Source organism: Chrysemys picta, chromosome 1 (assembly GCF_011386835.1).
Source record: "Chrysemys picta bellii isolate R12L10 chromosome 1, ASM1138683v2, whole genome shotgun sequence".
Taxonomy (NCBI): domain Eukaryota; kingdom Metazoa; phylum Chordata; order Testudines; family Emydidae; genus Chrysemys; species Chrysemys picta.
In genome coordinates, this window is record NC_088791.1 from 193432394 (window position 1) to 193460058 (window position 27665).

The 27665-nt window shown below is 40.4% G+C and overlaps 1 protein-coding gene across 3 annotated transcripts in view; it reads left to right on the forward strand.

Moving 5' to 3' along the window:
* The window catches only part of SIM2 (SIM bHLH transcription factor 2), a 72695-nt gene that overhangs the window by 19735 nt on the left and 25295 nt on the right, over positions 1-27665 (forward strand). For all 3 annotated transcript variants that reach the window (XM_042855817.2, XM_065590343.1, XM_065590340.1), the window contains exons 4-6: positions 5943-6051; positions 21441-21526; positions 23734-23933. In XM_042855817.2, coding sequence (XP_042711751.2) covers positions 5943-6051; positions 21441-21526; positions 23734-23933 — 395 coding nt within the window. The remainder of the gene's footprint in view (positions 1-5942; positions 6052-21440; positions 21527-23733; positions 23934-27665) is intronic.

Below are 27665 nucleotides of genomic sequence, written 5' to 3' on the forward strand. Positions count from 1 at the left end.
AATGAAGAGATAAAGGTAAGGGAGGTATGATGTGTTTGCAAATGAGATCTGAAGAGTCAATGAGAGAAGGAGATATAGGAAAACTATCCCAAGACTGCAGGAGTTATGTGGTAGAGATTAAAATGTGCATTTTAAGTCATAATGGAGATTAATGTTGAAAGGAATTGAAGACTATTTGGGTGTATTTTTATAATTGTTTATGCAATTAGAAAAACAACTCTAGAAAGCATGAAAAAGCAAATATTACATATCATATTCTGAAAACATTCCTGATAAACAAGAAAGAAACCTCAGACTATTTTTTTGTAATCTCTGTTAGAAAAGTAATTTTCAGATTTTGACACTACTCAGGGTTCAGTGTGGACACTTACTTTTTCTACCAACTTTTAAAATATATACAAGGAGAATTTTTAATTTAGTTTATCAAGTCTGCAGTTGCATATATTTGTTGTTTCATAAATTTAAGTGCACCTTTAAATATCTTTAAATATTGCCTTGTCCTGAAATACTTTCCAAGTAAGAGGCTATATTTTCCACTTTGCATTTAGAGCCCTTACTCAAAGCCTCTTTATCCACCTACCTATTAAAAAGATCTATCATAACCATAGCTCTTGAAATTGATCCACTTACACAGAAAAATTATTCTACAGCAATGGGTGTTCCACCCACCATCGCTGAAGTGTTTCTTCATTCTCTTGTGTTTGTCAAGAGAATGAAGAAAAATTTCAGCGATGGTGGGTGGAACACCCATTGCTGTAGAATAATATATAAATCCCAGTGAAATAAAAAAACTACAGAATCATTCGGAGAATAAAATAAGTTGAATATGCCAGATTCAAAGAAACTGTATTGAAGTTCACCCTTGTGCAGGGGATCACCATGAGGCCTATGCACCATTTCCGTGTCATTTAAAGCCTTTAAATTGGACATATGCTGGCCTTATGCACAGAATTTCACCCCTGTCCTTAAGTACATCTTTATGCACTCTCACTGAAATCCATGGGAGTTTTTCCTGAGGAAGGACTGGTGCATTTGGCCCATAAAGTTTACTGAAGCAAGATTAACCAGAAAATTCTTGAATATCCTGCAGTAGTAAGAAGTGGGCTATTGCCTTGAACTCTCAGGAAAGCTGTAGAGCAAAGAGAATGTGAAGATGTGAACTTAGAGCAGGGGTTCCCAAACTTGGTTCACGGCTTGTTCACCTGAGTGTCCGCAGGTACGGCCGCTCGTAGCTCCCAGTGGCCGCGGTTCGCTGTTCCCGGCCAATGGGAGCTGTGGGAAGTGGTGGCCCGGCCTGCGCCGCTTTCTGAAGCTCCCATTGGCCAGGAACGGCGAACCACAGCCCCTGGGAGCTGGGAGTGTCTGTACCTGCGGACGCTCAGGCAAACAAAGTGTCTTGCGGCCTGCCAGGGGCTTGCCCTGATCAAGCCGCAAACCAAGTTTGGGAACCCCTGACTTAGAGGCAGTTTTTCGGGAGTAGAAAACTATGATTGCTTTAAAAAACACCACTTTAGGTTTAGTAGCCAGCCCCAACAATTTCACAGTATGCAATCTTTCTGTCTGTTTGTCTATCGATTGTAAAATAAAGTCACTGGATTGGATACCGAATGATACATCACATTCTTTTATTCTCTTTAAAAGAAAAACACAAAACCATCTTCTTGTCAGCAGTAATTTGCCGTATTGTGGAATCTCCTTCCACCATCTCTCCATTCTTGATTTTTCAAGGAACAGCTTACTTTTAAACAGTGTAATCCTAGGATGGTCCTATAAGCATTTTATTTTTAAAAAATCCTTTGCTAAATGAGGTCTTGTTCCTGCTTCCCTTGAAGTCTCTGGGAGTTTTGCCATTGACATCAATAAGAGCAGAATTGGTCCATAGCAGCAAATTCTTCAAATTTCTCTCACCAAGTCATAATCCTACACTATATTTTCAACAAGAGCTCTTATATCTGAGTTTGGGCTCAGCTTGTCTTGGCTGGCGCTCCAAGTGATGATGATGATTTTAGATAATCTTTTGGAATGTTTATAAAAAGGCCTTTTTTATGAACCATTTCCACTATGAAACTAGATTACAAGTCAATTTTCAGTTAGTGCAATTTGTTGAAACAGGTAATTATGATAAATAAAAAAATACATTAAAAAAAACATTTACAAGATATCCTTGGAGATCTGCTGTATTAATCTGTAACTTCAATTAATCCTGATTATAGCTTCAGCAGAAAGAACAGCGAGTCACTTACCCCTTCTGATTAAGCTTTTGGTAGTCAACACATTTAACTATGTTTACAAATGTATAAGCAACATTAAAGATATTTTCTTAACTTGTATTTTTCCCACTAATTCAGTGTTTTTTAGACACAATTTACACACAAGTATCAGAAGCAACAATTTTTAAAAGTCCTATCTTACTCCATGTCAGTTTTTGCAACAGCAAGAATAGTAAATACTGAGGACCAGACACTCATCTGGTTTAAATCAGCATAGCTCTATTAAAGTCAGCGGATCTATATTGATTTACGCTAGCTGAGGATCTGACCCTATGTGTCCTTACTCCGTGAATAATAAAGGGGGCAAATTCCCCAATGAGGCTTTTCTTAAAAACTGCTGGCACAATGCATCACCCATTACCATTTAAGTTCATATGATCATTTTACTTCATGATTCTTTTATTCATAGGTTAACATTTTGAAGAGGAAAGTTCTGTAAATACACATTGCATAGCCATGCACTTATGAGCACATCTAAGAGACAGCGCCATACTGTGCTATCAATTCTTTAGCAGAATCCTTTAGTGAATTCTGCGAGGACTTAAGCTGAAAAATTGATGGTATGTTGTGGGCTGTACAGTTTAAGTGCAACTTGTATATGTGCACATGCACACAGATATACACATTACTACTTACGTGACTTATAGACTGCAGGGAAAACCCTTTTTAAACAGAAGCAAAGAAAATTATTGTGAAAAATAGATTTTGCAGTTTTGAAAGTCTGGGCTGGCACTCCAACCATTTTCTGATTCCACAAGAGCAAAACTTATATTTAATTTTTGATAAATCTTGAAATATTTAACCAAAAACATCTGAACTTGCTAAAGTTTGTTTTACTTTCATCCAGTAAGTATACTAATGGCAAAATATATAATTATGTTCTTCCAGTATCCATTTATTTAGTCCTCTGTTTATTATGAATCATTTCTTGGCAGAAAGAAAATATACAGCGGAGTTACATATAAAAAAGCTCTTAGTAGGAAACAAATGCAACTGGTAATAAGTAGGTATTTACAAATATTAAAATGCTTCATCCAGGATCTGGTTTAATAAGCCTGATGCGTGAGACTGTAGAAGTTTTATGGATTCAACCATATAATTTATTTTTTAAGTTGTTAGTATTTTATTGCATGTTTAAAAAGCACATATAAAATATGCATAACAGGAGACAGTTGTCAGTTCAAAAATTATGTACAAACATTTTGGTTATTTGACTATTATGTAGCCCCAGATTTTTGAAGATGGTTTTGGGTTTCTCAGATTTATTTAACAATCAACAGATCAAATTTTGCTGTCACTTAGATATGTGGCACTGCATTGATTTCATTGGGGTTACACATGCATAACAGAATAGAATTTATCCCTATATCTATATTCAAGAAAGCGAGCTGTGTTAACTTTGAGAAATAAGCCATGTGATCTGAAGCTCAGTGTAGGTAAAATTGTGACCATGGGCCCAATTCTGAGAATCCTTCTGTGACTAGTCCTTGCTTGGGTGAGTAGTCCCATTTAAATCAACAGGATTACTTGCAAAAGCAAGGGCTACTCACGTGAATTAGGTTTTGCAGGATTGGTCCCCATGTGAGGATTATGATCAATTAAATATGCAAGTCTTTTGGATTAACCTAATTAGTGTTTGTAATTAGCTTTGCAGGGCAGGTGGAGGAAAGAATGCCTTTGTACAGGGGACGGAATAAAAGAGATCTGAGGGTATCCTTCCTATGAACATTTTTTATAACTACATTCCATTTGGTACAGTCTGATTCATTTCAAAGGCAAAAAGCCTGCTCTTCAGAAATATCCTTATGAGCTAAGGATAAAAGCTATTTTAAGAGGGGATGGTTCCAGACAGAGGGTTAAACTCAGAGGGACAGGAAAGTCCATAGACCCCTCATTTCGGTTTGAACATTCATCCAAACTCAGTCTTTCTCCAGTAAGATTTTTTGCTTGTTCTGTTTCCTTGACAGCTTAGAGAAATGCAAATCACAGTGCTCTAAAAACATTGTATTAGAGCTTTTGTGAAAATCATAGTCTGTCTATAATCATAGACATACTATGGATCAATCTGCTACTTTTGCAGATTGATAAAATAATGTTTAATTTCTTTTACAAAGAGTGAAAAAAAAATCACAAGTTGCAAAAAGATTCATCCTTGTGTACTTCCAATCCTTCACCAGCCACTAAAGCCAAAATATACTGAGCTGGTGTTGATGTTCCCACCTGTTGTAATCCTGAAAAGGAATGATCCCAAATATTTTCTCATAGGGGCAATGATTTATGTGAACTAACATTGTTAATTTGGTATCTCTTGTTTTCCTTCTGCAACTGAAAACTGTCTGTTTAAAGAAATGTGCTAATATCTGGTTGGAATATTGAATGTGTACCAGGGTTTTTGTTTTTTTGGAAGTGGGGGTGGGTAGGGGAGGGAGAGATGGAAGGGAACAGTGGGAAATAGATGGCTAGAAAGAATTAGTTTGTATAGTGCTGGGAAGAGACATTCCATGAATAATGCAGAAAACGGAACTATGAGAGACATTTTCGGGAAAAGATTGCTTTGTGGGCTAGACAACTTCATTTATTCTAAAGAAAAGGCAACTCACACATCTTAGCAAATCAGTAGGATTGGCCCAGAAGAATAGGTTAAATTACTTCACCTCTCAGCTGTCTCTGATCTTTGGGGCCCAATGCACATCAGGCCACAATGAACAATTGGGTAGCCTGACACTAATTTAAAACACAAGCTCAAAGTATTGGTTCTCTACTTAAATCCATTACTGCATCTATCTGGAGACTTTTTGTTGAGGCGTTTTTACATGTGCCAAATAAAGTTAGCAAAAAGGACATACAGCACATGCCAGCTGTAATGGTGCTCCCAGCCTCTACACTATATTTATTATGTACATCATATATAGAAAGGGACAAATACTATGACAGAAACACATCCATGTGTGAACAGAGGTTCAGAGCAAGTGAGAAATAGGAATATGCTATATTGAGGAAATTAAGGACAAATAAAACTCTTGCTGAGCTGGTCTTTTTTTTTTTTTTTATTCTGCACATTTATTTGAAGCAGGAGATGCTGGATCCAATGTTCACTGATATAAGTGGGAATAGCTCCACTGAATTAAATGGGCACTAGACTTGGTCCTAATAAGAATTTGGATTGTATTTTTGGAGGGCATTTACAGAAAAAAAAGTAACAGGAAATGTATCAATTTGCTGGCTTGGCTGTTAAATTTCAAATACAGACAGAACCTAAATGATGGTTTCTGGGAACATGTAAAACTTTTAGTGTATGTTGTCTGTGAGAAAAGTTTATGCAGCTTGTGGAGATTTTTTTCCCCCTCTTTGTGGGAAGCTAACACTTCTGTAGCTCCTCTATCATCTCGTCACTTGCCAGCTTTTCCACTAGCAACTCCCCTGTGTGCAGAATAGCACCAGAAATTCCCACAAAAGCTTCCAAAGTGTTAGTTACCACTGAAAAAGAAATGATTCAGTTTAATAGGTATAATTTGGTACATGGTTTTGGTCCAGTAAAAACCACACGTTGTAAGGGTAATGGACTGTATGCACAGTATACAGATGTAGTATACGTAGGTCACTGAAGAATGCTTTATATTATTAAAAGAAAGGCCGTTTGTACTGCCTAATGTTTTATATGTCTCTTGACAGGTGGAGCTTACTGGCAATAGCATTTATGAGTATATACATCCTTCTGACCATGATGAGATGACAGCAGTGCTTACAGCACACCAGCCTCTTCATCCTCACCTCTTACAAGGTACTTCCAGGAGATGTGATCAAATTTCAGCTGAAAAGCTAAAAAAGAAAGCTGCATTCAACACGGCAAGCTTATACATTATCCGGTAAAGCTTTGTGTACACAAATGCAGAATGGGTACCAAATTGATACTGCAGCTCAGCATTTTGGCTTGTAGCAGCATAGGTAATAAGCAGCACTCCTAGATTTATTAGTACCATTCATCCCAGAGGATCTTGGAGCATTTGCAGTTTTAAATTGCAATTCAAACTTTACACAAGGATCATTTCATCCACCTCTGTTACGTAGCCACCTCTGAGGTAGAACATTGCAGCTGCATTATACAGTCTTTTAGGAGAGGAAGTGAAGAAGAATATGTTAGCCAGTAGAAAATATGAGGACATATCTCAATGCAATTTGTTAAATTTGGAATTTGGCTATGACACCAGAGGGAATACTCTTTCCTTTATGAAGAATGCAGTGGGTTCTTTAATAACTGCAAGCGGTCATGACTTAGGTTTGGTGTCTTACTGAAAAGATAGCGTCTCCAGGAGCAGATTTTTTCCCTAACATCATACTGGGGCATTGATTCATTACCAACTCAGAAGGAAAGTGTCACCTACTGAATCACCAGAGCTACTTCTTGAAGCATGCGGCGGTATAGCGGGGTACTGGGTACTGACCTAGTACTGCTTAGAGTAAAGGTTAGTAAGCAATCAGGTGTTTCAGAGGAGAAGGCAAAGCACTGTATTGAAATACACAGCTCAGACCGGAAACATCTAGTCCACAGTGGGCATGTTCACAGAATTAACACAACTATTAGCATCGTCCTGCACTTATTAATATTACATCATCTCATTAGCATAACTACTGCCATACTAATAATGTGATACCTATGTTTACCCTATCCCTTTTAGCTAATTTACTTCCCCATGACAATACTTTGAACTTTAAAATAACAGAACTGTTTCAGATTCATCATGTTTAATACATTTTGACATATTTTTCAAAATTGCTTAATAATTCAGTTATAGCTTGTTTCCGTCCTGTCAGTATTGGATTGGTTTTCTCAGGACATGGCGACTAATAACATGGCACACTCCAGGCTACTTATGTTGCAGTTCTACTTAGAACTGTACTGTTTTGCTTATATGCGTATCTGTGAAATCTCTGCACCTGGGGATCTTGACAGTGACTCTGTCTGTAGTGACTCCACCAGAATGAACAGAGGTCCTTGTGTACACTCATCTGTTCCTTAAGGAATCAAGCTGTCACTAGTTTCCCCCCATGTGTTCATGGGTAGCTGGGCTGTCTCAGGTATTTCAAGTAAATCTCAAGTATCTCTGGCTGTCCATTTTCTCAATATCTGTGTGGATGTAACAACACTAGCTGACTTCCAGCTGTAACTGTCCATTCTCAAATGGACTAGCTGCCCAGCTATCAGGCTGGACAGTGGTGTTGTATTTATGTCAAAGTACAGTTTGTTTAATTCTCTTTCCTCCAGTTGTAGTTGTACATCTTGTACTTGCTCAGGGCTTGAGTAACTGAACTTCTGTCAGAAGTGAGGTTATTGTGTGTCTGACCATTTACATAGGTTCTGGGGGAAATAATCCTCTTGGTGGACTTTCAGGGACCGATGTGTATCCATCATGTTTCATTAAAAGATTTTTCTCTCTCTGAATAGCTTGTAGGCAATGTGTTGTTCTGTGGCTATTTTGGCAAGAGGTTGTGAGTTCAGATGAGGAGGCCTTCACAAATTCTTGAAAACAAGCATCCATGGTCATGTATTCCATGCCCGGCTGTGACATTTTGGGGAATCTGCTTGTACAACTTATGAATTCTGGTTGATGGTATGAAGCTCATATTATGAAAATTATGAAAATTGTATCATCTGTGTGGATGTTGAATCCCCCATTTGCTGACAGAGCCATAGAATGTCTATCCCAAACCAGGTCCAATGGAGAGTTATTAACTTTAATGACTGGGCTCTGGACTGAACAATGGGTACATGAAGGAGGCTGAGTGAAGCCTGTCTGGAGGGAGGGGTAAGTGGAGAGAGTGGAAAATTCCCAACAGGAAAAAGGTGATAAAACAGGGAGTTAAAAAGGACTCACCGAAGGAATTTTGGAAGGCTTTGGAGGAAGTTTGAGGCCAGCGAGAAGAAGAGACAGTGGGGGACATGGGGGTCAGGAGATCCAGTTTAATGGTGGGGCCAACCAAGGATAGAGAAAGCTAGCTGGGGTAGAGAAGGCTCCGTGTTCCTGAAGAGAAGTCATGAGCTTCAAGGGAAGGATTCTGGACACCCCAGAGGGGTACTCTGCCCAAGCCAAAAGAACTCTCCAGGGTGGCGAAGGAAAGCTGAGGCAGGGAAATGCATGAGGGGCATAGATCTGTGTATTTCTTATACTTCTAAGAGTTTGGTGTTTTAGGATCCTGTGAAAAGTCTTTGGGTCTGTTGGCTCCACTAGCTCATACCTCAGAGGAGGTAAAATGTAAACCAGGAGGGCTCACACTTTGGTGAGATTCTAAGGTGAGCAAGAGCTGCTGGGGAAGTTTGAGGTGGGAGATGACACTAGTTTCAGTTTCTAGGCAACTGGACTGTCAAGTTCCTACTGTCAGACACAGAGGTTTACACCTGGAGTGCATGCCGAGGGAGAGAGTCCTAAAGCCAGGAACGGTGCCTGCACTTTGCCCAAACCCAGCAAGTTAAAAGCACATGGGATTAAGCAATTGGATCTTTTCACAGCACTCTGGTCAGTGTCCAACATGGGGAACTTGACTCAATCTTACACTTGCCAACTTTATATGGGTAATCATTTATCTGGTGAGCTTGTTAGTTGTGAAAGCTCTATGAATTTAGAGTAGTGATAAATTAATAGGAATTAGATTGTCAAATTCAAATAAATCCTCTCTTAGGCTCAGTCAGGATAGAGCTAGGATTTCATGACTGTGGCTTTTTTTGTTTGTGCTTGTCTGAATCAATATATGTAAGCTCTTATCTCAGTCCCAAACAGGATATCTGCTGTTCCTTGCTTACATTTTTCTAGACCTAGATGACTGGTACTTTTTTTTCCAAAATAGCCTCAGGTTGAGGTCTAATTGTGCTCTTTCTTTGGGCTATCCTTGTAAAAAATGTTAATTTCAATTTGCACACGGTTCTTTGTGTTTCAGTGTGGAATTCTGCTGATTTTATAAATAGCACCATAATAGACACATGCCTCATACCTATTTTCAGCTGGTAGGTGATCTCTTTACTGCTCTGCTAATGGCATCTGCTATGTTTAGCTCCTTACCAACTTTATTTTCCACATGAAGATGTTTTAGCATCATACACTGGATTCTAGGTGGTGCTAAAGATGGAGTTTTTACCAATCATTTGCAAATTTGTTTAATTAGCTTCTATATGGATATTTTCTCTTTCATAATCTATAATGTATTAGTGGAAATTAAGATGAACAGTTGCCAACATCTTATTTGGAATCTAAGCATTTTTTCCCTCCTGTGTTGCTTAGGGATCTTGATGCAACAGCCTTCCTGCAAAAGGCATGACTCTAGGCCTAGGACAGTGTTTGCCAAATAGTGGATCACGACCACGAGTGTGTTCATGGGAAGATTCTAGATGGGTCGTCATGTCCAGGGCCAGATTAACCCATCACTGGGTCTTGGCCTAGGCAAACTTACACTTCTCCCCTTCAGGGCAACTGGGCCAAACCAATGGTGCTGCGACACTGTGCGCTAGATCACAACGCCTGGAATGGAGAGTGCGGCTCAGGATCATGGGACAGGAGCCACTGGTGCAGCGTGGGCTCGACCACCCCCCACTCCACAGCAGACCAGGACTAGGGTTGCTGGGCCAGAGCTGAGGGTGGGTCACAAAAAAATACAAAATGGAGCTGGTGGGTTGCCTGAGTGAAAAGTTTGGGAATCACTGCTTCAGGACATGCATCTGGCTTAGTTAAATCACATTTTAAAACTGATGGAGTGGTGTTTATTGTTTAATAGATCAAATTGCTGGTTTACATTTGTATTTTCAATGCCTTTATGGACTCATTAATTATTGAAATATAGAGTGAAATCCTGGCCCCACTGAAGTCAAGGGAATTTTTGTGATTGACTTTGAAAGTGAGGATTCCATCCAATCAGTGAATTTTGCCATATAGTTTATTATTCAAATAAACTGCTGTTGATCTTCTTTGACTTCAAATAAATCCCTGGTGTAAAGGGCATTTCCACTAATGTGTTTATGGTACCTGAATTAGAAATTAAATCCACTTTTATCAGTTTATGTCCCAGTTATTTTTTACTCTAAATTCATTTTTAGTCATTTCCCTTCTCTTTAAAGCTTGCCCAAGTTGTCAGGGTACCTTGTCCAAATAAAAAGCTCTCCATTATAATTTTGGAGAGATTTACAAGGTTTTAATCTGTAAAGTTACTTTTTGACATTTCCCAGGAGCAGAACTAGTACCATACTGCAGTCATTTCAATTAATAATACACCTCTACCCCAATATAACACGACCAGATATAACACGAATTCGGATATAATGCGGTAAAGCAGCGCTCCAGGGTGGGGTGAGGGGAGCGGGACTGTGCACTCCGACGGATCAAAGCAAGTTCGATATAACGTGGTTTCACCTATAACGCAGTAAGATTTTTTGGCTCCCGAGGATAGCGTTATCAGGGTAGCGGTGTATCTAAAAGTCACTAGCTTACAGCCTTGCTTAGGATAGCTCAGTGGTTTGAGCATTGGCCTGCTAAACCCAGGGTTGTCAGAGTTCAATCCTTGAGGGGGCAATTTAGGGATCTGGGGAAAAACAATCTGTCAGGGATGGTACGTGGTCCTGCTGTGAAGGCAGGGGACTGGACTAGATGACCTTTCAAGGTCCCTTCCAGTTCTACATTTCTGTGATTTAACTTTACTTGTCAAAATATATGTCCCACATCTAATACTCAGAACATTATTCAGTGAAAACTAGTTTAACCTAGCAAAGGAGCAAAAATATTCTACATGATGTAGATAAAGCCATCAAATGTGAACATAAATATCTGTATTCTTCAATTCTTCTTAGAGATATGCGGTCCCTATGTGGATGCGCATGCACAATAACTGTTCATAGTAGTGTCCGTTGACCTGCATGTGTGTCGACTGTGTGGTGTGTCTGAGGCTTTAAGAGGCTGTGTAGGTCAGCGCCGCTCCAGTTCCCTCTTACTACCACATGGCCAGAATCAGAACCCCTGTTCTTTGGTGCTCTTAGCTTGCTAAGAGAACTATTCTTCTACATTTTTTCTTTCGTATATAGTTTTTTCTCTAGTTGTATATTGTTGTCCATCACATTGATGGCCAGTCAGTTAGATCTCCACCCCTTTGCACTTTCCCTTTGGGACACTTACTCAGCCCAGGGACTCTGCCCCAGCAAGCCAGGTTTAAATACTGTGCTTCTTGCCCCCACTCCTCCTCCATGAGCACCAACGCTGTCTCTATGGTCTGGGCGAAGCCCACGTTGCTGCTCACTGTTCCACCTGTCGCTCCTCCCATCCCATATCTGGAAAGACAGAGAGCTTCAGCTGTGCAAGTTGCTTATGGAGGAGGCTATGTGCTCATGTGTGCCATCGGATCTGACACCAGCAGATCTGTTGGAGCGCTGCCCAACTCTGGCAGTGAGCACTTTCATGGGACCTTCCCACCCAGCACCACCGTCTCATCACCCAATTCCACTGTGCACACAAGAAACACAGGCATGGATGCCAGGGCGGGTCCCCAATGGTGACCGCCTATAAATGCAGCATAGTCTCACTGCGCATGCAGGTTGGGTGAGAAGTTGCGCGTTGACCCGGATGCTCCTGCTCCAAAGAGCTCTCATGCAGACTGGATGTCCAAGCACCACGCTCTGCCAGCATTGCCTTCAGCCCTAGTGACTGGCCCGCTGCTGTCACCTTTGGCACCGTCCACACCACCACGACTGTCCGGACTTTCCCACTCAGCCCCGTGCACTCCGGGATGCCTGTCCCCTTTGATGCCAATGGCTGAGCTGATGCTGCCGTTTGGTGGCTCTCCTCTGTGCTTGGACCCTCCGGCCGTTCTCGGGCCTCCATCCCCTTTCCACGGAACCTCTCCTGCTCCTGGACTTCCTGGCATTGTCCCATCCTGTGCTTCTGGTCCCAGTGGCCTTGCCTTTGCCGGACCCATCTTCGGACTTGGACTGGTCTTCAGACCTTGACCTTGCCTTCTCGCTGGCATGATCCTACAGCCTGGACCCCAGCAGCCAGCCTTATCCACCGGCCTATGGCCCATTTGCCTATCCTTGTTTCCCTTACCCACGGGGAGCACTGATGTTCGGCGACCCCTGTGCTTGGCCTTACTGGCCTTCTTGGGACCCATACTCCAAATGCGCCTGCATCACCGTCCATCCCCGACCCACATTGTTCCGTCCTCTGCCTACGAGGGCCCTCAGGACGTTCCTGGCACCATGGGCTCTGTTGGCACCTCTGGTTTCGAAGCCCAGGATGCACTCATCCCTCCCTCCTTCTCTTCCTCTCCCCCGATGACCATGTGTAGTACCAGGCCCTGCTTCATCGCATGATGGCAGCCCTCAGTCTGCCCGTGGAGGATGTCCGGGGTCCACAGAACCAGTTCCGGGACATCCTGCAACCCCCTGGACCTTCCCGTATCACCTTGCCCATACACAATGCCATCCTCCAACCCACACAGGCTGTTTGGCACATGCTGGCCTCCTGCTCCCCCACCCCTAACTGGGCGGAACAACAGTACTTTGTGCCATCCAAGGGCACAGACTTTTTGTTCACACACCCTCCACCTAACTCCTTGGTGGGCCATGTGGCTACGGAGCGTGCCTGCCAACAACATTTCAAATCTACCCCCCCACAGACTGGGTGGTGAAGAAACTCAACATTCTTGGGCAAAAGGTCTATTCCACTGTGGGTCTTCAGTTCCGCATCACCAGTTAACAGGCCAACCTGGCTAAGTACGACTTCCTGGCATACACTAAGTTGGCAGACTTCCAGGCCTTCCTTCCCCCGGCAAAGCAGTAGGACTTTCAAAGTTTCCTGGATGAGGGCAAGCTGGTTGCCAAGGTGGCCTTCCAAGCTGTGGTCGATGCCGCCAACACAGCGTCCTGGTCCCTGGCTTCTGCGATAGTGCTCTGCCGGGACTCTTGGCTGCAGTCCGCCGGGTTCCCAAAGAAGCTTCAAACTACACTTGAGGACCTCCACTTTGACAACCATAAGCTTTTCAGTGATAAAACTGATGAGACCCTCCACTCCCTCAAGGATTCCCAGGCCATCCTCCGGTCACTGGGTATCTATATGCCAGCTCCGACCCACAAGCAACAGTGGTCATCCTTCCGCCCCTGCCCTCAGGCCACCTGCCAACCCGAGCCATCTCATCACCACCCACGCTCCCAGCGGCCCCGATCTTCTGCTGCCACCACCTCTGCCTTCTCGCAACGCCCATCCCGGCAGAACTTTTGAGTTATGGGTCAGAGATATAAAGTACTAGCCTTTACCCTGTGGAAAATAATACATGAGAGAGGGAATCATGAAAGAAACATGATGATCTTTTCTAAGCTCATACTACAAGAAAAATATAAATACCCGTATTTTAGTAGCTGCCTTCTTTCAGAAGAGATGAAAGATGAGTTAGAGCAATGAAGATGGATTTCATACTTTCACCCCAAGGATAATTAGGGTTGCATAAAGCTAGCCATAATTTCACAGAAATGCTTGGAGAATCTTGTTTAGTAGTCATGTGCAATATGAGTGAACAAATGCTTAAATTCATTATCCAAAATAGCCAGATGCACTTCATTTACTGCACCATGACATTTATCCTGTTTGCAACAGTTTAAAAAAAAAAGAACAAATCACCAAATTATAAACAGGCCATTTTATTTTTAAACAGTGCTCAAAGTCAGACTTATTGTCTAATGTACAAGCTAAAGAAGGAAAGGGGATAACTGAAATGACACACTTTGTGGAAACTAAAATAAAATATAATATATTTTATTTAAAAAATTCCAGAAACAATATATTATCTCTAGAGTTTTCTTCATAATGTGTTGCTTGGTTTAGGACCTGGCCCTTTTGTTGCAAGGTTGGTGTTCAAATTGGCTTTATGGTGGGTTTTACATTAACTTCTTTGTGGTTTCTCATATGAGTAGCTGGAGTCTATTCAAGCACACTGTACAGAGTTTATTATAGCAGACACATGCACAGGATAATGTGGCAGTATGAAGAAATATGAGTGAAACAGAAAAGGCTCCTTGAATTGGAAAAGGAAAACCTGGAATTTAGTAAAGTTTCAGGTTTAAAAATAAACTACGATAAGTCTGAAATTTGGGACTTTGGTAGTGATCTCAACTTGTAAAAACCATAAATGATAAATATAAATGGGTGACTACCTCATTAAAATAACCTAGGAATATATCAGAAAAGGCAGGTTCTCTATAATATTAATTATACTCCTCTGATTAAGTTAGAACACATGTAGAAAACTGGTCAAAGTACAAAGTCTCACCTCTAGGAAAAATTGTATCAGTAAAAATGATTCTTACCTCAAATCAGTTTTGTCTTCCATACACTACTAATAATCATCCCAGGAAACATCTTGATGATTGGCAACCCTGCCGAACAAATTCTTTTGAGAACACAAGAAGCCAAGAGTCAAACAAACAGGCTACCCTACAAAGACCTTGGCAAGAAGGAGGACTAATGCTACCAAAAATTAAAATATTATCACCCAGCAAACCAAAGCAGAAATTTGCTGTATTGGATAACCCAAGAGAGCGAGCGAGTGTGAGAACTAGATGGAACAGGCTTAGTGTTCCACCATCAAACACCACATGACTCCTTGGATTAAGACAATCTCTAGACCGAAAATATTGTGTCTATAATAAGGCTGTCAAGCGATTAAAAAAATTATTCATGATTAATGACGCTGTTAAACAATAATAGAATACCATTTAAATATTTTGGATGTTTTCTACATTTTCAAATATATTTATTTCAATTACAACACAATACAAAGTGTACAGTGCTCACTTTATATTTATTTTTGATTAAAATATTTGCACTGTAAAAAACAAAAGAAATAGTATTTCTCAATTCACCTAATACAAGTACTGCAGTGCAATCACTTTATCATGAAAGTTGAACTTACAAATGTAGAATTATGTACAAAAATAACTGCATTCAAAAATAAAACAATGTAAAACTTTAGAGACTACAAGTCCACTCAGTCCTACTTCTTGTTCAGCCAATTGCTCAGACAAACAAGTTTGGTTACAATTTGCAGGAGATAATGTCGCCCGCTTCTTATTTACAATGTCACCTGAAAGTGAGAATAGGCGTTCGCATGGCACTGTTGTAGCCATTATTACAAGATATTTATGTGCCAGATGCACTATAGATACATATCCCTTCATGCTTAAACCATCATTGCACAGGACATGCGTCCATGCTGATGACGGGTTCTGCTCGATAACGATCCAAAGCGGTGTGAACGATGCACATTCATTTTCATCATCTGAGTCAGATGCCACAAGCAGAAGGTTGATTTTCTTTTTTGGTGGTTCGGGTTCTGTAGTTTCCGCATTGGAGTGTTGCTCTTTAAAGACTTCCGAAAGCCTGCTCCACACCTCATTCCTCTCAGATTTTGGATAGCACTTCAGATTTTTAAACATTGGGTTAAGTGCTGTAGCTATTTTTAGAAACCTCACATTGGTGCCTTCTTTGTGTTTTGTCAGATCTGCAGTGAAAGTGTTCTTAAAATGAACAACATGTGCTGGGTCATCATCCGAGACTGCTATAACATGAAATATATGGCAGAATGTGTGTAAAACAGAACAGGAGACATACAATTCTCCCCAAGGAGTTCAGACACAAATTTAATTAACGCATTATTTTTGTAAGGAGCATCATCAGCATGGAAGCATGTCCTCTGGAATGGTGTCCGAAGCATGAAGGAGCATACAAATGGTTAGCATATCTTGCACATAAATGCCTTGCAATGCTGGCTACAAAAGTGCCATGTGAATACCTGTTCTCACTTTCAGGTGACACTGTAAATAAGAAGCAGGCAGCAGTATCGCCCGTAAATATAACAAACTTGTTTGTCTTAGGGATTGGATGAATAAGAATAGGACTGAGTGGACTTGAAGGCTCTAAAGTTTTACATTGTTTTGATTCTGAGTGCAGTTATGTAACAAAAAAACCCACGTACATTTGTAAGTTACACTTTCACGATAAAGAGATTGCACTACAGTTCTTGTATGAGGTGAACTGAAAAATACTATTTCTTTTGTTTATCATTTTTACAGTGCAAATATTTGTAATAAAAATAATATAAAGTGAGCACTGTACACTTTGTAATCTGTGTTGTAATAGAAATCAACATATTTGAAAATGTAGAAAAACGTCCAAAATATTTAATAAATTTCAATTCAATTGGTATTCTATTGTTTAATCACAATTAATTTTTTTTAGTTAATCACATGAGTTAACTGCGATTAATCGACAGTCCTAATCTGTAATAATATATAACCACCCTTTTCTGAGAGCAACAATAGAGGCATGGGATAACAAAAATTAAGCCCAGACCCATCACCTCTAATGTCCATAGTACATAACACCAAATTCAACCGTAATAAAACTCTGGGAAACTTTAAAACCTGGCATTGTAGTTGTATTACAAGAGTTGGGCAACTACTCAGACGTTACATTCAGATAATATGGAGAAAAAAATCAGCTTGCAAGAAATACTAAAGTTCCATTGTACTGTACCAATATCTGCAATTGCAACATTTTTCAACACATCATCTTAAAGGTAAATCTGAGAAAAAAATTAACAGTGAAAAATTACTTGTCACTATTATGAAGCACAAGGATCTCTTTCCACCTTATAAAATTATTTTCAGTTTTTGCTTAGAGGAAACACACTTTTCATGAAGAGGTGGAATGCAGATTTGTGCAAGGGAATTAAGGATGTGGATTGGGAGAGTATTTTGAACAGCAGTCCCTATACTTCAGTATAGACATTCATAAAAGAAAACTATGTTAAAGTCATCTATGGTACAGGCATGGGCAAATGCTGAAATGAGTGTTCTGAAGTGGGCTGGTTTCTGCACATATGGTGGATCTGTCCAAAAATTCAGACACTTTGAAAAAGAGGTTGGAAACTCCTTTAAGGAGATGACAGGTGTTTTTGTGAATTTTCCCCAAAAGTTCTGTGTTGTATAACAGATACAAAGAAACGATTACCCATTTGATAGTTGCAGCAAGAATCATAATTGTAAGGTGGTGGAAGAGATGTGACTCCTCTAAATCAATTGACTCGTCCCAAAAAGTATGGGAAATACGAGTATTAGAAAAGCTGACCCATCAAGTCAAAGTTCTACAGGGAAGAAGATAAAAACTTGGTGGAATTTCCCTGTAGAGAATCGTTCCCCACCATGAAACCTGAGAGATTGAGAACTTTTTATTTTTAATATTGAGGAAGGGAGAAATTGTTAAACTTCCACCTTACTAGTTTGCCACCGCCCTAGTGTTACAGACTCATGAAGGCCAGGCTGTGTATTGGAACTGTTGTGTACACAAAACCTATTCTCGATAGAATTGTAAAGTTAGTGCTACAGAAATATTTCTGATAAAATTTGTTGGCTCTGTTGCTTAAAACCCTGCTTCCACTTCCACAAATGATCTTTAGAAAAGAACTTGTCATAAAAATTGTTGTTCATCATCCATCTGGGTGTTTATATGGCCCCCCATCACCATCTGTTCATTAATGGTTGTGAAGTTATCCTCACATCCCTGTGAGAGAGGAAAGTATTGTCCCTATTTTACAAACAAGGAACTGAGGCAGAGTTAGTGACTTGCTCAAGCTCACACAGGGAGCCAGTACCAAAGCCATGTACTGAACTCAGACCCACCCACATCCCAGGCCTTAATCCCAGGACCATTCTTCCATCAGAGATGCATACTGTATAGCTTCCGCCCACCTACTTGTGTATATCATTATTTAAACTTGATAGTAGATATGCCAGTTCATTAAAATGCCTATTGTTCCCACAAGAAACTAATTTCCATTAGTAAGATAAATGGATAATTCCAATGTTTTGCCGGAATTCCAGCGCAATTTAATATTATTGTAAAAAATCCTAAATTGGCCTTTTAAAAATATTTTATTGAACATTAAAAGTAAAACCATAATTCTGAAATAATACAGAGGGTGGCATTTTAGCATGAAGTGACAGTAAGTTGTAAGGAAATTCTTGGGCCTTCAGTTCAATGAACAGGAAAAGCAGTTGAATTGGAAGGCTGATGATACTAGGTGAGATTCAATGTGTATTGCATTTTTTCCTTTAAGCATAGCTCTAACATGAAATGTGCTTCCTTTTTCTGCAGATGTTTTCTAGGATTTTTAAATAGAGTATAATGCAGAGAGTTAATAGTTTCTATGTAGCATCTGAGGCTAAAGCAACTGCAGGTGTTAACTGTGTGACAGGTGCATAAAAATACACAGCACAAAATTTGCAGTAAAGTCAAATTAAGACAGGTTGTTAGAACAATATACTAGGGGCTAATCCAAAGCCCATTGAAGTCAATGGAAAGACTCCAATTGACTTCAATGGGCTTTGGATCAAGCTCTAAGGCTGGGAAGAAATCAATGTTTTGAAACTTACCTGAAAACACCTTTCAAAGTGCCCATTCATTGAAGTACAGAGTGAGATTCCTCTGCTACTTCTGTCAATTCCTGCCAAAATGGTAGTTGTGACACTGCACCCCATATTCTTCGTGGTGATATTATTATTATATGATTATAGCATAATTATGATGTATCTTATGCAAGATAAGTCATGTGAGGTGTAATTGGAAAGATTATGATTTGCTGAATATGATTATCTTATTTGTATGCATGTATCATTTTTGTATCTGAAGCTATAAATACGAATATGTATCAGTACTTCAAATGTAGTTACACCTGGGTAACGCCCACCACAGAAGATGCTTTCAGTCGAGATAGTGGGTGGGGAAGGGCCTATTCAGGGTAATGGGCCATCAGGAAAAACAACAGGCCTTAGGAGAATCTTTTCCCCCAGCTGGGGATCTTCCTGAGAACACTCCCAAACAGCCTGTACGTAATGGCTGCTATGACTCTACAAGGACATGTGACCAGGTCACATGATTTTGGACTCCATCTTGGGATGTCAGTATTTTCTCACAAACCGGTCTGGGAACCAAATTTCGAAACAAAGGGTTCCCGCCGTATGCTAAAGCTATATAAGACAGGGAGTGACATCATCTGGGGTTTTTCATTCCCCACACAAGAAGACTCCTGGAATCACCTGAGGAGCAAAGACTGAACTGGGGGAAGTGCTGGACCCAGGATAAAGGGATTTCTAGCCTGTGAATGGAACACCTGGGGATTCCAAGCTGTAAAGCAAGTGCAGCTTGCCCCTTAAAAATCTGCAGCCTGCTTGTATCATCTCTTAGGGTGAGAATCTGCTAATTCATATCCAATCTATTTAGTATATTAAGCTTAGTTTGCGTTTTTTGTTTATTTGCTAGGTAATCTGCTTTGATCTGTTTGCTATCACTTATAATCACTTAAAATCTGTCTTTTGTAGTTAATAAATGTATTTTATGTTTTAATCCAAACCAGTGAGCTTTGACTGGAGTACTTGGGGAAAATCTCTGCTTGGTTACCATTGTTCTCTTCACATTGAGGGAGAGGCGGACTTGGTATTAAACCCAAATACTGGCCAGATTTGACCAGGGCAGGACAGTACTGCTCTGGGGTCCTAGGCTGGGAAGCTGGTGGTTAGAGACACTGCATGTAACTGCAGCTGAGTGAGTCCCACCTGTGTGAATGCTGGTGAAAGTGCAGGCTGGAGGGCTTTGCATCTTATCACAGCAGCACAGTGTGAGAGGGAGCCCAGGCTGATGGGTCAGAGGGCTCAGTGGTACCCCAGTTCCACATGGTGTTCATAGCAAAAGGTTAGAACTATTGACTATCTTTGGATATATTAGAACTGCAATAGGTATTTCTCAAAAAAAAAATTGCTACATGAGGATTTTAAATTTTTAAAAGAAGATATGTATGCACCTGAGCAGGGTTTAATTAAAAAAATCAGTGACTTTTCCATTAAAAACATTTTGCTTAAAAACTTCTCTTAAGAGGAGTCTGCTTGTTGGTGCCCTGAATAGGTAGAAACTTTATAAAGTGTCTAGGCTTGCAAATTTTGGCCCAATGACTGGCAGTGTACAGTGAGATTACAACATGAACTTTCTGATAAGTTTCCTATTCTTTTGCTGCTTCCAAGATATTGATCCATGGTTCACCTGTTGCCTTTAGATCCAACCATTTGCGAGACTGAATTTGTAAAGCCTGCCCTTGAGGCCAGCAGAGGCTAAGATGTCACTGCTCAATGGAAAGGCCTTTTATTTAAAGCTTGGAGGCTCAATGCCTTTGACATTCTGGGGTTCACCCAGGCCAGTGAGGGGTTGAGTCATTGTCTGCCTTGTAGCCCTGGTGTCTTGTGACTGTGCAGCTTTGGTTCAGAGCTCTCACCTTAACAGCCTGCCAGCAGGCCACAAGCCTCACCCTGGCTTTGCCCAACTTGGATACTCCTTGCAAGCTGACCTTAGTACCCTTCCAGGCCTGAATTCCTTCTGCAGGATCCGGTTCCTCTCATTAGACCCTCTCAGAAAAAGCATTAGGTTTGCTGCCTCTACAGAGACAGTAGAACATTCCAACCTGCCAGCTTAACGCAATCACACACTTTACTGAATTTTACCAGCACTGCTGATTTATAATGACAGCAAAACACATTTATTAACAAAAGAGGATGGATTAAGTGATGCCAAGTAAAAGGAATAAAGGTAGAGATGGTTGAAAGCAAATAAAAGTGAACACGTTCATCTAGAAGTCTAAAACTTAATCTAGCAAGATACACTCTTTGTTCAAGACAGTTTCTCTCTCCTCCACTGTCTTCTTTCCAGATTTTTACTGGCTGGCCTGACCAGGACCCATCACAGAGATCAAATTGAGCTGTGCAGTCAAAAGACATACAGGTTTACAAAGCAGGCATTGACTGAACCCCTGACTGGCTTGAGTGAACCCCAAAATGTTACATCCCCCAACTCTTTTAACCTTTAAAATAAATCACAACTATCAGTGACCTTGGCAGAGACAGCTGACCATGGATGGGGACAAAGATGTGTCACGGCCATCTTCCTATTGCCTTCTTTCCCTAAAAATAATAAAGACAATACAAAGGTTAATATAAATGGCTGAAATACCCTGCAAATACTTAGGTTAAATGGTCAAAGTAAATATTATGGGTGATTTTTTGAAACCTAGATTAATAATTAAAACACAATGGGCTTATGCTTTCAGAGTACGAAATAGAGAGATCATTTTTTCTCCGGATGAAGTGTGTCTTGGCCAAGAGGAATGCAGGCTTGACATGTAGCGGCTACAAGGTAACGTTTTGAAGCCTTTCCAAGTTCAAAGAGTAACAGGTTTTATTATATGGGTAGCTGTAAAACAAAGTCTACTACTGAAAAGAGTCAGAATACCACCGCTGGGTGCAGATTTTGTTATTAATACAACAGTACACCCTGAAGCTATGGGCCAGATTTTGATACCCATGCTCATGCTGACTAGTACCTAACTCCACAGGTAATCCCATTGATTTGAATGAGACTATTCCCTGTACTGTTCAGCATGAGTAAGGGTATCAGAATATGGCCCCATGTGCCTGTATATCTCAGTTCAGGATTGATGTCTACCACCTCTTAACATACATTGTTTTAATAGGTTTCAGAGTAGCAGCCGTGTTAGTCTGTATCTGCAAAAAGAACAGGAGTACTAAGGTGCCACAAGTACTCCTGTTCTTTTTATTGTTTTAATAGTTACTGCACTTGAGCATGGGTGATGGTAAGTACTGTAATCCGACATTAGCACCTGCCATTCAAGCATATATTTTCAGCTTTACTTTCTGCATTTATTCTCCCATAAGATAAACAACATATTTCTACTATCTAAGCAGCAGCTAAGAAAGGCACCTTACACACAGTTTTACTGAAAATAAATGACTTATTCAACAGCAAGAGAAAGAACACCTCAGAGTGACTTGCTATTCTTTTAGAATTCTTCCAAGGTGCAGACATTTACCTACCCTTTTAAACTTGAACAATTATTCCTGGAAGTGTAGTCCTGCAATGTACATTGTTCTAATCCATAATTTATATTGAAACAATTTAAAAAAAAATGAGTAGGTGGTGACTTCCCTCTATGTTTCTTCTTAGATTACAATTTGTCAGCAAGCGGAGTCACATGCCATTTTTCCCCTTGGAGCCCAATTGCCTGATTCCAGTGTATGTTGTTTAAAGATGTGATTTTTCTAGAGCGCTCAGCATTGCCCTAATTCTGCTCTCATCAGTCAGTGACTTCAAGGTTAGGCCAATGCTGAGCACTTCAGAAAGTACCACCTGAATAGCCTAAGTGCAAGGGAAACCAAATATGCCTAATTGTGAGGGAACGAGGAGGCTCTGATGGGAGATTTTAAGTAAGTTATCACTGGGTTATTATTGACTACCATATTAATTAATGATTGAACGGGGAGCCTTAAGAGGAATCTATTTTTAGATATATAGATAATGGATTGCCAAGGATTGCTTAGGGCAGTGGACACACTCTCCTTTTTACTGGAAGAACAAACAAGTCAAAACAAAGAAAATATACAAATAAACTGAGGGATATATAGAATGTGGTTTTGATACTTGATACTTGTGGAGTTTCCCACATGATATTTGGGACTGAGCCTTGCAAGAGTGTGCATAGCCAAATAGTAGCCATTAGAAACTAAGAATATTTATGTTCCTCAAAAGAGTTTCTAAGAGCATTTTGCTCTTACCTTTGTTGCCCCAAATCATTATTTATCCCTTCTTACAGCCTAGTAGCTAAATTTTAGCATCAGATATACACATGCAATTTTCATGGATGGAAATTGGAATTATGTAAATGTATGTCAGACTAGAATTTGGCCCCTAGACATTGTCATTGTTAATTTGTCAACAGGGATCAACTAATCCTGACTGGAAAGAAGCAACACTTTTAATGTGTCTAAATATATATTTAATCATTTATAATTAGGGCTACATTCATAAGTCTCTTAAAATGTATCTGTTTTTCATCATAATGAAGAACAAATTCAATAGAAGTAGTTTTGATACATCAAACTGGCTGTTAAAGTATAGCTAGGAATATGTATGGCTGTTCCATGATTAAGTCACCATCAAAGGCAAATTTCAGTTTATTTGGTTAATACACAATAACTATCTTATTGTATCTACATTAAATGTACATTAGATAACCTTAATTTAAAGCATTAACTGGAGAGCAGTCCATATGGCACCAGGGCTCTTGCATTTTAATACCAGATTACAATGTGCTGGCGACAGTAACACAGGTACACAGCATCACTGCATCTCTACTTACAAATAAGACACTTAGCAGTCTTAACAAACTATGCAGCCAGACAAATGGTGTTAAGAGAAATTATTTGTATCATCATTGAAATAGATGCAGCAGAGGCTGAGAAATAGATGCTCTCAAGATGCTTTCTTGACCTGTAAGACCTCTTCCTTTACCTTCAAATATCTACTATGCTTTCTTTCCATGCCAGGTGATCCACTGCAGTGGCTATTTGAAGATACGTCAGTACATGCTGGACATGTCCTTGTATGATTCCTGTTACCAAATTGTAGGACTGGTGGCTGTGGGTCAATCTTTACCTCCCAGTGCAATCACTGAGATCAAGCTTCACAGTAACATGTTCATGTTCAGAGCAAGTCTGGACTTAAAACTTATATTCCTAGATTCCAGGTAAGCAAAATGATTTGGTTTCCATCATATAGCATCTGGAAGTTAAGTTTTGTCAAATTATAGGGGTTTCTAAATACTTCAATATACTTAAGTTTTAGGTGTATTTTAACTATGACATCATTAAAATTGAACTTGAGCACTGTAAATGTATGCAGGACTTTCAAAATGACTCGGTAAATAAGGCAATATTTTATCTTTAAAATATCAAGCCTACGGAACCTGATTCTAATCTATAGTTATTTGTGTCATGGTAGTGTCCAGAGGCCTCATTAGGGTAGGCAGTGTACAAACACAGTAAAACACTTCATGTCCTGAAGAGTTTACCATGTTAACAGGCAGGACAGATAAAAGGTGGGAGAAAAGAAGCATTATTGTGCCTGTTTTACAGGTAGAGAACTGAGTCCCAGAGAGATTAGGTGACTTGACCGAGGTAACACAGGAAATCCATGGGAACCCAGTCTCCCAAGTCCTAGTTCAGTGCCTTAGCTGTGAGACCAGCTTATCTATCTAATGTCCCTAATCTTGCCTACATTATGGGTTTATGAAAAGATACGAGTGACAATTAAGTCAAATGGCCATTTAAAAAAAAAACAGACATTAAATCTCTTCAGAAAAATAGTAACTATTGGGACAGCTTGCAAGATTGCCTAGTGCACAAGCTCTGCCTGGATTTATGTGAAATAGGCAATAGAATCATCTCAGCACACTCTACCGATACAACCCATGTGGATGCCTGAAAGAACTCCCACATGGGCAATGGAAAAGCACAAATCTGAGCTCAAAGAGACACATGAAGTGACTAATTGATCTCTTTTCAACATATAATTATGCCTTACAATATACTTTGATCTGTATGGTCCAGTTTTAGATGTCCCAAGGGAAGAACCTTCCAGCAAATTTCCAGTCTTATAGGTTTGACTACCAACAGGCAGATAATTCTAATTCACGCCTGCCCCACCTCCCAAAAAAACCCAACCACCCCACAGTACTAGGACTGTGGAACAAGATTTGACCTACTTGGTGTCTTCCGTGACATGCTGGAGTTTCAAGGGAAAGAAATGATATTCATACATAATGGTAAAAAAGTCTATGACCAATACATTGGAGAAGTTTTGCAAGGCAATTTAAACACTCAAAAGCATGCTCTCTCTCCAGGCTAAGATCAATTAGCCCCAGTGCTAAAATGCAAGTTACAATGTGTTTTAGGAATCCTCTCTCTTTTTTTGGCATGTTTAATGCAATACATCCAATATTGCTAAGCACTGAAAGCTGGTCTACGCTATCAAGTTAAATTGGGTTAACTATAGTTGCTCAAGGTTGTGAAAAATTTCGCATTATGTGCGATCTAGTTAAGCAACCTAAGCCCCGGTATGGACACTGTTAGGTCGCCAGAAGAAGTCTTACATTGACCTAGCTACCACCTCTCAGAGAGATGGTTTTACTCCAGTGATGGAAGAACCCCTTCTATCACTGTAGTAAGTGTCTATACTACAGTGGTGCAACTGCAGTGCTGAAGCTGTGCTGCTATAGCATTTCTAGGGTAGATACAACCTAAGGCTCAACAATGTGCCTGTACATGGCAGAGCTAAGATAGGATGAGGAAGAGGTGTTCTAATGGGACCTCAAGAGGCCTTCTAGTCTAGTCCCCTGCACTCATGGCAGGACTAAGTATTTTGTAGACCCATCCCTGACAGGTATTTGTCTAACCTGATCTTAATAATCTCCAATGACAGAGATTCCACAACCTCCCCAGGCAATTTATTCCACTGCTTAACTACCCTGACAGTTAGGAAGTTTTTCCTAATGTCCAACCTAAACCTCCCTTGCTGCAATTTAAGCCCATTGCTTCTTGTCCTATCCTAAGAGATTAAGGAGAACAATGTTTCACCCTCCTCCCTGTAACAACCTTTTATGTACTTGAAAACTGTTGTCCCCTGCAATCTTCTCTTCTCCAGACTAAACCCAATTTTTCAATCTCCCCTCATGAATCATGTTTTCTAGACTTCTAATCATTTTTGTTGCTCTCCTCTGGATTTTCTCCAGTTTGTCCACATCTTTCCTGAAACATGGCACCAAAAACTTGTCACAATACTTAAGTTGAGGCCTAATCAGAGCAGATAAAGCGGAAGAATTCTCATCCTGTGATTCTGTGATTTTAAGTGGAGTTGCCTGGAGGCATAAGAGTCTTCATAAGAGAGAGTCTATCCAGAGGCGCTGATAGGAGCACAGTGAACAAAAACTCCTGTTACACCACTGAAAAAGATACTGCCAGCACTGTCCCCATACTTGCCAGGAAGCACAAGGGTGGGGTCCTGCCCCTGTCCCACAAAGATGAACTGCTGGAATATCAAGCATTGGCGGTAGTGCTGGCCAGCGCCTTTCCCCTAGCACTCCCAGCCCAGCTGTCCAAATTATCATTACCTCCTGACAGGAAGGTATTCCCCAGCACTCTCTCTGACTCCCACTTGTAGTGTATCCACACAGAAAGGGCATAATCATGCCCTAAATGGTAATAGGAGAAGACAACTAAATATATCAGCTTTAAGGAGAAATAGTTTAGTTTAAGAGTTAATTCCAGCCCACAAAAGTGATCTGTGGCTGCTGCTTTACTGTATGCATCCATTCATTCCCACAATTTCAAGGGACACTGGAGGGGAGATGAGATAATTTTGTCCAGCTTTGTTCCCCTTTCTGTTTTCCTTGTTCACACACTCAGAGTCCCTTTTACATCCAAAGATGGAAACCAGGGATATTTGGAGTAGAAATAGACAAGGCTGCAAAACTCAGATCCAGAATCAAACTTTTCCAAATTCTGTGTGTGTTCAGATCAGGGGTTTGTTTGACCATTCTAGGGTCAAAGCTGCAAAACTAGGGACACAGATCCAACATCTGGAGATATTCAGCTCCAGGATTTTGATTTGAGCCCATCTTTGATCATTAGTTAAGCAAGAAAGCCACATGAAATCACTCTGTTCATTTTAATGGCACCGAGAGCTGAGTGTCTGATGTAAATGAGATCTAAATAGGGATTAAGGTGCAATAGTTCAATGCACCTCTCACAGTTACAGGGTGAACTGTGCCTTAGACCCCTTTTAATCACTCTCTAGTGCACCCCTTACGTGACAGGCCTGCCTTCGTACACCTCACCCTGGGTGGAACCTTGTGGTCTAACCACTCTTAGATGGGTCTCGGGGGCTGTTTCTCAACTGTGTTAATGTGACAGGCTGAACTGCATTTGGCACCTCTCAGCCCTTTCACTGCTAGAACCTGTGACCAGAGAGTAGATTAAAATGACTCAGATGGGGCCTTCAGAACATAAGAAAAGCCATACTAGGTCAGACCAATGGTCTGTCTAGCCCAGTGGCCAGTTGGAGGTTTAAGAACACCCAGAACAGGGCAGTTTCAAATGATCCATCTCCTATTATCAAGTCCCAGCTCCTGTCAGTTGGAGGTTTAGGGACACCCAGAGCATGGCGTTATGTCCCTGACCATCAGCTAACAGCCATTGATGGACCTTTCCTCCATGAACTTATCTAATTCTTTGTTGAATCCAATTATCATTTTGGCCTTTACAGTATCTCATGGCAACAAGTTCAACAGGTTGATTGTGCGTTGTGTGACGAAGTTCTTCCTTTTGTTTGTTTTAAACCTGCTGCTTAATAATTTCATCAGGTGATTTCTATATGAAGGGTTTATGTGAAGGAGTAAATAACATTTCCCTAATTCGCTTTC